Here is a 10,707-nt window from a genome sequence, read left to right on the forward strand (position 1 = left end):
AGTAGCAACAGGTGTGAAGGCACAGCCACCTGAAGAAGTAGCAACAGATGTGAAGGCACATCCACCTGAAGAAGTAACAGGCGGCATGGGAGCACCCATGACTGACCCCGCTATAGGCTGGACAGCAGGAGACTGTCTGTAAGGTGTACCTTTGATGTCTCGGTGAACGATGCCGTGCTCATGGAGGACGTTGATGGCGACGGTGATCTGCTTGGAATACAACCTGATGACGTGCTCCTGAAGGCCCAGCCTTGACACCTCCTCTAGTGTGCCCTCGTCACAGTACTCCATGAAGATGTACATTTCTTCCTGCAGAAGCAACACAACACCTACACTTTGACTGGCTTTCCACGAACGGCATGAACATGGCATGAACACTGCAAACCCCAGGGCCCTCTCAGAGGAATCATCTTCCTCCTGCTGGGTTGTGGCTGCCACCCTGAGTGCTGAGGGAGTGGTACAGCGGTGCCTGACTCTCCTCAGAGGGGCTGCCTGCCTCCTGTCTGGGATGGTACAGCTCGTTTGGTCAGATCTGAGAATCACAGAGGTAACTCGTATCCATTCTGAGACTACCCGCCATGCAACCTTAGACAGGGAGTGACAGCCATGCCTGCAGGTGTTATCAAGTACTGAAACACATCCCTGTCAATCACAAATCCGTTAGTGAAAGCAATGACGATTGAGCCCTGGCAGCTCCCCTCGGCAGCACACTGTGAGTGGCCCGTTCCCTGCCCCATTGCTCAGTACAGAGTGCTCTTAGCTTTCTTCCTATTCCATGAAGGCCGACTAATATCAGAGAGAAGAATGAGCATCTCAGAGCGGCAAGTGGCTGAGTGGCAGGATGAGTACATGGGAAGTCTGCCTGCCAGGATGGATACTGGGCTCACTCACTCCTATAGTCTGCAACTTAATTTCAGGAAAAAAGCCAGTTTCAGAAAGAAGGCAGTTACTGTGCTCTGCAGTGGGAAGACCTGGGATGCGGACCAGGCTGCTCTGCCCCGCTGACTGCTCCCTGTGGTGCGAGCTGCTTACCCTGTGAAGCTCCACGCCAAAGTACCGGACCAGGTTGGGGTGCTTGATGCCTTCAAATATTTTCAACTCGTCTGCAGTTTCCTTGATAGTCTTATGGTCGTTAGGCTGAAATCGAATCTGGAAAAGGACAATTATGATGACGACAGATACTGTCTGTGTCGTGAAGCTGTCTCCTGATGGGTCAGTTCGTAGGCCCTAGGACCGGGGCAGCACCTCTAAGGCTTTCCTTGACTTGGTTTCCTCTCACAGTTGGTCTTACAGTTAGAGGACAACATGGAGGGATCTGAGTGACCCTACCCGACAGGCCATGAACGGCTGCTGCTGGGCTCTACAGGTCAGGTCAGTGACTGTGCAGCTCTGACTCTACCCAACAGCTCGTGCGCCTACTTTTGGCCTCCAGATCAATGTGCCTATGGGCAGTCATGGTACTCACAGCCTAAAGAGTAACTCTGCAGTTATCAAAACATGAGGCGGTAAACTGGCTTGATTCAATTGCACCAGTGTCTACATACTCAACACATTTTCTAAGCCATAATATATAATTATATTGTCAATCAAAATTTTATATTTTGTCAGTTAAAATTTGTAAAAGTTAAAACAAAGGAGGGTGATGATATATTTGGTAAAAATTAAAGCCTCTTAGTAGCTTGGCAAGGCCGCCATAACCCGCCCCATCACCCTCAGTCCTCACACAGCTGGGAGGCCTCCAGTGAGTTTCTCAGCTTCCCCTGCGCTTGCCCATCCTCACTTCGGAATCTCCCTGCCTTCTGCTCACACGTGCCCACAGGGTGTGAATGGTGGCTCCATTTCCTAAGCCTTCCTCACTTTCCCCAGCTACCTCCACAGGCGTGCCCACCTGCTTAGCACTGGAATCACCTGAGATCCTGCTCTCCTGAAGCCCTTATGGAGTCATCAACCCCAACTGTCAAATGCTCAAACGCAGGCCTCAGGCCCAGTAACTCAGAGTCCTGAGGCAGGCTGTCTGCACAAGGGTCATAACTGGAGTGGCTTTTGAACCTGATCACCCAGACTTATCCACAGGAAGGCCTGGAGAAGCACCACTCACCTCCTTCATGGCCATCAGCTCCCCGGTGTCGACGCTGATGCAGGTGTACACTTTCCCATACTGTCCTTCTCCTGTGGACAACACAAACAGGCCACTCTTCCAGTCACTACAGACAGCAGTCAGGGCAGCTGACAACAACTCTAACTGGACTACGTTTATACAGGTATCATTATGCTCACTCTAGCTTGCTACTTAAGACCTTAGTGTTTCCTGCTAGCCAAACTTCTGGGCAATTGTATCAATGTACACGTCCTATCTGTAAATGTCACGGTGACACAGAAATGTGCTTTGGGAAACCGCAGAGAGCTATGAAGATAGGTAAGCAGTGTGCTGTTCCCCTCAAGGGGTCTGGGCTGGGACTGGGGCAGAATGGAGTGGCCAATAGCATGTCTGGATCCTCTCTAGCCACATTGCTACAGGACCTCAAGTGTGAGGAGAAGCTTCCAACACTGCTTCTGGGACCCTAAACCAAGGACATATGACAGAAGGAGATCAAGAACGACAGTTAAGATGTCTTACAGGGTTTTTGACTGCACTAAGGTAGCACTAGGAGTCTCCAGTTTTCTAGGGCTCACAAAGTTCTCACAACTATGCTTGCCTCTCAAACTTAATGCTTGACAGATAGATGTGTTTAAGTGCATGTAGAGTCTGGGATATGATACTCTACCACTAGTTATTCTGTTAAGAGTAATTTCACTTAGTAATCAGTTAACTACAAAATTATTGGGTGGGGGGAGTAAGGGAGAGACTCTCCTGTCCTGATTTATATCTAGTCTCTTCTCAAATAATATTCTCATGGGGATAAAAGAACACAGATGAAGAGGGCCAAAGTTCAGTAGTTCTCAAATGGAAACTTCTAGAATTATTGAATTCAATGCATTAAACTATCTAAAAGTCTTTTCTCAACTTTCATTTTGTATTGTAAATGTGTACAAAGAATTACATGACAAACACTAGGACGAGTGTCACTTCTGGCACAATAACCCCTTGACGTCCTCACCGATTTTGTTTCCTCTTTGCCACTTAAATGTCACCTTCCTCAGTCCAACATGCATGACATTATCATAGGACTTAGGGGTGTCGCACACTTGACCGATGATATTCTTTCTCCTCATCTCTCGGTATCTCCTCTCTTCAAACAGTCGCACTGACTTCTGGATAGCTTCTATGGGCCCCTGCTTAGAGGCCGAGTCTGCAGAAAGACAGGAAATCATCAGTCCCATCATGTAGGGAAGTTGGTTTCCAAGACGACACAGCAACAGGTGACCTCTATCCATGTTCCTCACATGACGTAATTTCCTTCTCCTTAGCCAGCGCATGGCGCTCCATGTTATGTGTGTATGAGTGCACATGCACGTGTGTGACATTTATCACAGCCTCGGCTTGTGGACACTAAGGCTGGTCACATTCATACTTATCAGCCACTAATGGGTTATGTATAACCCATGATGTAGCTACCTGAGAGCTTCAGGTCTGTCCAGGAGACAAACAGATCTCTGAAGATCTGGATGGCTGTAAGGTTCATTCAAAAAGTGACATTTCCAAAGATTTATGGTGTTTGTTTGTTTGTTTGTTTGTTTTGTTTTTTGTTTTTTTTCGAGACAGGGTTTCTCTGTGTATCTCTGGCTGTCCTGGAACTCACTCTGTAGACCAGACTGGCCTTGAACTCAGAAATCCACCTGCCTCTGCCTCCCAAGTGCTGGGATTAAAGGCGTGTGCCACCACCGCCCAGCTAAGATTTACGTTTTAATTAGCTTATTTTGCTATCAATCGGTTTTTTTAATCCTGGAAAGGAAATCTAGTTTTTTCATTTTGTTTTTTTTCCCCCCCAAATACCTGATACACTAGGTTTGCCTGGACACGTTTTTTACAGCTGAGGCTGTAGGCCCCAGTGTCAAAATAGCTGTGAAAAGATGTCTTAATTATAAACTAATGAGCCTTTCTCCAGAAGACTTGGACTTTAATATGCCACTGAGAATTGCAGCTTTTCTGAGAGGGACACAGTCCTGGTGGTTCCCAATTTTACCTAACCACCAGGTGTTTGTTTTCAAAAGGAGGGCAGACTCAGGGCCACCACTATGTCCAGGGTAACCACAGTTATAGGCGGACTAACGCAGAGACTGGTTCTCAGTTTCTGGACTTAGGTCCAGAAGTCTCTCCCTCAGTACACACAGATCTGCACAGGACTGGCCAACTACCTCACCAAAGCTGTTTCTTGCTGCAACCCAGCTCTGAAGCCCAATGCTAACCTAATACATCCACCTGCTGGAATCACTGTACTGGAACTCTAACCCCGCCCCCATTGCCTCCTCAATTCAGCTGACAGGACGATCTCACAGGAATGTATTAATCACCACCTCCCAGCAGCCCAAGTTCTTCCTCCAATTTCTGAGCATGAAGATGAATGCTTACGTTCACAAGTACTGACACCATCAAGGGACCATGGCCACTACTAAAGGGTGAGCACGCCCAAAGGCCCTTGGAGTACGCTGCCTGAAACAGAAGGTGCTCAGGAAGGCCATGGTGGGTACCATGATGCCAGAGATACCAGTGACGTCACGGTGCTAATGGGTGACATCTAATGAGCCTGAACACTGCCACGTGCAGCTCCTCTCTCATACCTTTGGTCTGGCTGATGAGGGTTCGAAGTTCCCAGCTTCTCCGTGTTGATCCACTTGAGTCACTTCGAGGATATGCTGGCTCTGCAGGAAGTGGTTTTCATACAAATTAAGGTTTATGGAAAAACTACACCCTGCTGCGGTGGTGAATGGCACCATCACTGCCAACCTGCTCTTACTGCTGACTCTGCTGAGGCTTGTGTGTCTATTCATGTCTAGAAAATGGCAGCTAATGAAGACACTGTTAGAGATCTGAACCTTCCATAATTAACAGATAACAGAACTGCACAAGAACAGCATTCTGGGGAACCCTATTTGAGAGGCAGGTTTTTTTTTGGGGGGGGAGGCTGTCACCATATTGCAACAATCTGAGTAATAGTTCTGTATTTCTAAAGTGAGTAGGAGTGCTCAACAATTAGAATATCAAGAGTGGTATTTCTGTAAGACACAAGGAAGAGGATTTAGAATACGCAGGACTACGCTGAACGGCCAAGGTCGGCGGGCTCCTGAAGCCTGGTGGCTCCCTCCATTCCTGTGTGTCCAAGGACGTCAGGGCTGGTGACTGACATGAATACCAACGCTCTGGAGGATGCATGGTGTCAGCGGGACTCTCACCGTCTCGCTCTTCCGTGGGGCTTGAGTGCCGGCTCAGAGACCTGAACTGCAGTTCTGCAGCTATGGAGGCCAAGCGGTCGTTTTCCGGGACGCTGGAACCCCTGTTTTAACATTAGCAAAACAAAACAAACCCAGCTGAGCTATCAAGTGAATGTAGCATAAAGGTCTGTGAGGCTCTTCTAGAATCCTGATTCTTAACAGGACAGTACTGTCAGGGAGCATTTGCAACTGGCACCTAGTGGGCAGAGGACACATGGGCAAGCCCCACAAAATCTATCACCCAAATAAACAGGGCTGCCACTGACATAGGGTCTCTCCTGGGGACTGACAGGAAGCCCCCTAGTTTGTTCATTCTACATTAATAACAGAAATAAGAAAAGCTCCACAGTCTAAACCTAGTGTGGATAAGGGTTTATTAAACAAATTAGGTAATGTTTAAGTTGCCAACATTATATTAAAATATTGCCAACATATATTTAAACATTTATATTATAACAAGAGTGCTAAAATCATTACATGGTTCAAAAGATTGTAAATCTCTAGCAGTAAGAAAGGAATGCCTAACAGTTTCTCAAGCAGTAGCCAAGCAACTGGAGAGCAAGAGGCTCAGCATGTTAGAGACAGAGTTAGTCAGCTGTTCTTCTACAGTGAACTGTTCAGTAAGAATGAGAATAAGCTCACAAGGGCAAAGCTGTGATTAAGCAGGAAATGTTAGATTACAGTTCATGTATCCAAAGACCACACAAAAACGGGTTTGCTGTTGAAGGCTATGCTGGTGTGTGTGTGCAACTGTATAGAAGTGTGGTGCCTGTGAGCAGGCCCTGTGAGCAGGCCCGGAGCAGCCTGGTTACTGCAGCTATAGCCCTCAGCCTGGGGTAGTCTGTATCTACCTGATGTCGGCACCACAGCTGCTGTTTGTGGGTCCTTGGAATAGTTCTAGTGGCACTTGAGGGCCAGGCCACTAACAGAAGGAAGGACACACAGTCCACTCCTAAGCAGGGCCATATCTGGGAGGCTACAGGGGTCACTCGGTATCTCTACCTTCTTGCTTTCCTGAAGTCAATTTTGAAACTTTCAGAGATTTTTGTAAAGGTAAAAGGCAAGAGGCACCCTTGAAGAAGTGGTCTATTTGTGAATGGGATGTAAGGGTCTGTGGTGAATTACAAAGGTTGCCAGTTTCTGTGGAGTAACAACCAGCTTGAAACAGGGTTGAAAACCCACAGGCAGCTCCTGAGCCACAGTGAAAGCTGGCCAGATCTGACATGCCCAGCACTGAAAAAGAAAAATGTTTTCAAGTGAATCCTGGTGATAAAATTTCAGCCCAGAATAGCTATTTCCAAGGTCAATAAAATAAAATTAAGACATCACTGAACACTGGGGGCACGTTGTGGGCTGACACTACTGTCACAGCGCAGGGCTCCCTTTTCAGGCCCATACTGTGCTATGATTGGGTTCTCAGGGATACACAGCAGGCCTGAGCAAGAATGCACCTGCCTGGCAGGCCTCTTCTGCAGACAGGAATCTTGGACTCACACATATCTTTGTTGGACTTTGGTTAGTATTTCCGTGTTCACAAACACTTCATCTCAAAAACAAACTTTGTTCCTATGTATTAAAAATATAAAAATAAAAAACTTCAAAACTATGCTGCTGCAAAAGCCACTGGGGGTCAAGTGGACCTGAATGACAACCAAGAGCTCCACAAGGCTCCACAGAGATGACCAGACACCACTGATGGCAGTGTAAGATGCTGCAGGTGAAGTTGGATGGGAAGGCTGCCCACACATGTATGTGTCCTGCCTGCACCAGCTCCTCTGCCTTACAGAGGCAGGTGTCTCCAGGCCAGCAGTGGAGCACCCTGAGCGACATGGATGCAGCAGCTGGGAAGCTGGCCGCCTCCCTTGACTCTGCACACATGCTAATAAAAGTCTCGGTGGCCCCCCATGGCGAGATAGAGTCAATATTAAGATTTATGCCAATAAAATTGAAATTCTCCAATACCAAAAACAAGCAGGAAATGGGAGCTTTGATATTTATTTTACTTTGTTGTTAATGGATTACACTTAAATTTAAAATTTTAAGGTTATGGACATTTATGACTAAAAGTTAGGAATATTAATCGTTTTAACAAGTAGCAATACTAGGAATGTTTGCAGAAATCTTAGACTGGTGTTAAGGACTAGTGTCAGTGTGACGTCATCTCAGTTGTCTGAGCTGCAAGGCCACACAGTCTGCCTGCTTCCACACTGCTTCCTCCTGGGTACTATATTTGGCCGTCTCCCAGACACCGCTCCTTCTGGGTGCCTCTCCACAACTGCCCTTCCTACTGCACAAGAACACTGGTGGGGCCCCTTCGCTTGGACACTGGCTGAGATTAAGAAAGAACTGCTTTGCTCTGACCTGGAAAAGGCTGCCAGGCCCAGCCCCGGGTCCCCTTGTGCACCCCAGGATCTTTCCTCCAGTGTAGTAAGGTGAAGACGGGCAGAGCCAGGGGCCATTTTAGCTCATGCTGGCTCCGAAGAAGAAACATTTCCTTCAGAAACTGCTCTGCTTTTGCTGCCTGCTGCCAGGGTCTGGAGGTGCTGACAACCCAGAGGGGACCCCAGCACCCACAGTTGTCACCCTGTGACACATCCTGATGCTGAGCACCCCCTGGAAGGACATGAGGGGCCATGGGTGGGAGACACACTGCTGGTGTACTGGCACTACCTGGTATCAGGGGCAGTGTTGACAGGTTTGGCAGACGCAGAGTCACCACCACCTGGGCCAGGACGGCCAGCAGCAGTGGTGGCGGCAGCGACAGCAGCAGCAGCGGCAGCAACAGAGTTGCCATGGTTCCGAGTGTCGGAAGGCACGCTCCGGGTGCTAAGGTAAGAAGAAAGGCTTCAGGAACACAGGTAAGAAGGGGGGGGGTTACTGGTATCTAGTACACAGATAGGAAATGAAAAAAAAAATCTTTAAAATATAAAATGCACATTGCTACTTGAGAGTTCTGGTCTATGTGTGTGAGGAAAAAAAGGCCCTGACCTAGAAAACCCTACCACAGGAGACCGGCCTGCCAAAGGCACTGAAGTGGGAAGAAAGGACACTCCCTCCCACAGTCACAGAAACGCCGATTCTAGAGCATCAGTGCGAACCTGGGTGTGTTTCTGGACCATCAACCTAATCACAACTATACACACTCGCAGACGTCTAGAGTGGACTGGTCACTCCAACTTTCTCCACTCTTAAAGAGGGCTCAGAGCTGCTGTTATATGTTCACTATACTTTACATGTTTTCCTAAGGTTATTTTTCCAAGAAAGAAAAAGATGGACTCCAAAGCCAGAAGGCACTTGGTGATGGGTTATAAAGAAGCTGGAGGCTAAGTTATCTTAAAGAGGCAGGTCTGCCTTCCTTCGCAGCTGAGGCACTGTGCTGTGTCCTCAAGATAACACAGAGAAGAGCTTTAGGCGGCATGTGGCCATCAGAAGGACAAACACCGCACTCCCGAGCAAGCACCCAGACGACTGCAGAGCAGGAGCACGCGGAGGGGGCAGACGAGTCTGTGACTCGGGAGCACCGGATACCTGAATCCTTCTGGAGTTGGGATGATGAGGTGAGGGTTAGGAGGGTCACTGTGGCATCGGGGCACCTTCACAGGGCGGGGGCTGTTCCGATGGATAGCTGCCGAAAATGACAACAAAGCAAACTCGTTAGAGTGGGCAATGGAAAACTGCCACACCAAGTCTTTGTGTGAATGGAATGGCAATTGACTTCAACAATTACCAAGACAAATTAACTCACAGGGTGAAAAAATATGCAAGTACTACCAACTATGTCACCTTCTTAAAAGTTTGTAAAGTTGTTATACGTTCAAACTTCCCTGCACTAAAACCATGCTTCGGTAAACCCCAGTGTCAACAGTGCAAAACATTTGCTGAACAAACGACCAGCATCCACCTGGACCCGGTGAGCTGCTGAGGCGTGGTGGGTGGCTGCCCCTAGATGTAAAGAAGATTCTGTACACAGATGCTTGTGCAGGGTCTGCGCCTCAACACATGCTACCATGCTCTACTACTTGATGCTGGGGCTCAGCGAAGGGACACACTGGCTTCTCCCCTAGAGTGGATTCCTTCTCTTCTCCCTTTAAATAGGGTAATACAGGACTGACGTAGATACAGCTCAAAATGACATCCAAAATCAGATGTCATTATTGACAAACTTCGCGGTGATGGGGATTGAAGATCGGGCCCAGCATGCAAAGAATGCGCTCGACCTGTACAATAGGTCCTAGTGTCAAACTTAGATGAAACTCCAAGGAAAATGTTAAAACCAGTGATTTCCTACTACAAAATGGACATGATTCCAGTTCTCTCTCCAGCTGGGCAGGGCGGAGACTGGCATACCAGTACTCACTCTATTCTAAGGTGTCTTTCTCTTATGGTTGGTTGCTTTCAAGAGCCACCCGGTTCCTGTGTTCCCTGTGCTATGACATTGTCTCTTAATGTGCTAGCAGTTTTAGTAAGGTTCACCCTAAACAGAAACCTTACACCAGGGTCATTCCCTCTTAGTAGCATGGCGTGTGGAAAATGTTCTTAGAAATCAGATCAAATTCTGTCGCTGCTAGTGAACCCAGGACGACAGTCTGAGGAGAGCAGCCCCCTGTGAAGTGCTCCTCTCCAGAATGTTCTTGAGTGGTTTTACAACAGTAACTGTTGATTTTTCTATGCCTGGCAAATAAGCTTTAACCAGCATAGCTGATGACCAGCAAATTTACCATTTCTGAACTATTTTATGCAATTCAAAGTTTCTATCTTGGGGTGAGTATGGAGTAACTGTGATTTTGCTTGACTCACAGACTGTGTCAAGAATGACACTATCTTTCTGAATAAACACTTTCTTTTTTAAGGATTCAGCATACACTGCAAAACTGTTTGAAAATAAAATACTGTTTGTCTTGGCAAACAGTATTTTTTTTTTTTTTGGACAGGGTTTCTCTATGTAACCCAGGTTGCCCTGGAACTCACTCCGTAGACCAGGGTGGCTTCAAACTTCGAGATCTGCCTGTCTCTGCCTTCCAAGTGCTGGGATTATAGGCAAGTGTGGCCACCGCCCAGCTAAGAACTTTGTTTTTTTAAAAACTGAAACCAAGTCAATATTTACTCAAGTGAGCAGAGAAGTTGGGAGAAACATTGGAAAGACAAACACCCCATTTATGACACAAGGAGGACCAGGGGACCCCTCCTTCCTTCATGAGACAAGGAGGACCAGGGGACCCCTCCTTCCTTCATGAGACAAGGAGGACCAGGGGACCCCTCCTTCCTTCATGAGACAAGAGAGGACCAGGGGACCCCTCCTTCCTTCATGAGACAAGGAGGACCAGGGGAACCCCTCCT

At 47.7% G+C, this 10,707-nt stretch overlaps 1 protein-coding gene across 2 annotated transcripts in view; it reads right to left on the minus strand.

Annotated features, from left to right (window-relative positions):
• Map3k4 (mitogen-activated protein kinase kinase kinase 4) overlaps positions 1-10,707 on the minus strand; it is a 91,135-nt gene that overhangs the window by 6,547 nt on the left and 73,881 nt on the right. The window contains exons 16-23 of one of the 2 annotated variants that reach the window (XM_028772750.1): positions 8,899-8,995; positions 8,041-8,196; positions 5,332-5,432; positions 4,720-4,800; positions 3,099-3,290; positions 2,099-2,169; positions 1,033-1,149; positions 150-309 (exon numbers count right to left, since the gene is read on the minus strand). In XM_028772750.1, coding sequence (XP_028628583.1) covers positions 150-309; positions 1,033-1,149; positions 2,099-2,169; positions 3,099-3,290; positions 4,720-4,800; positions 5,332-5,432; positions 8,041-8,196; positions 8,899-8,995 — 975 coding nt within the window. The remainder of the gene's footprint in view (positions 1-149; positions 310-1,032; positions 1,150-2,098; positions 2,170-3,098; positions 3,291-4,719; positions 4,801-5,331; positions 5,433-8,040; positions 8,197-8,898; positions 8,996-10,707) is intronic. The other variant, XM_028772749.1, reaches the window with a different exon arrangement.

This window comes from Grammomys surdaster, unplaced genomic scaffold (genome assembly GCF_004785775.1).
Source record: "Grammomys surdaster isolate TR1022 unplaced genomic scaffold, NIH_TR_1.0 218, whole genome shotgun sequence".
NCBI classification, from domain to species: Eukaryota; Metazoa; Chordata; class Mammalia; order Rodentia; family Muridae; genus Grammomys; species Grammomys surdaster.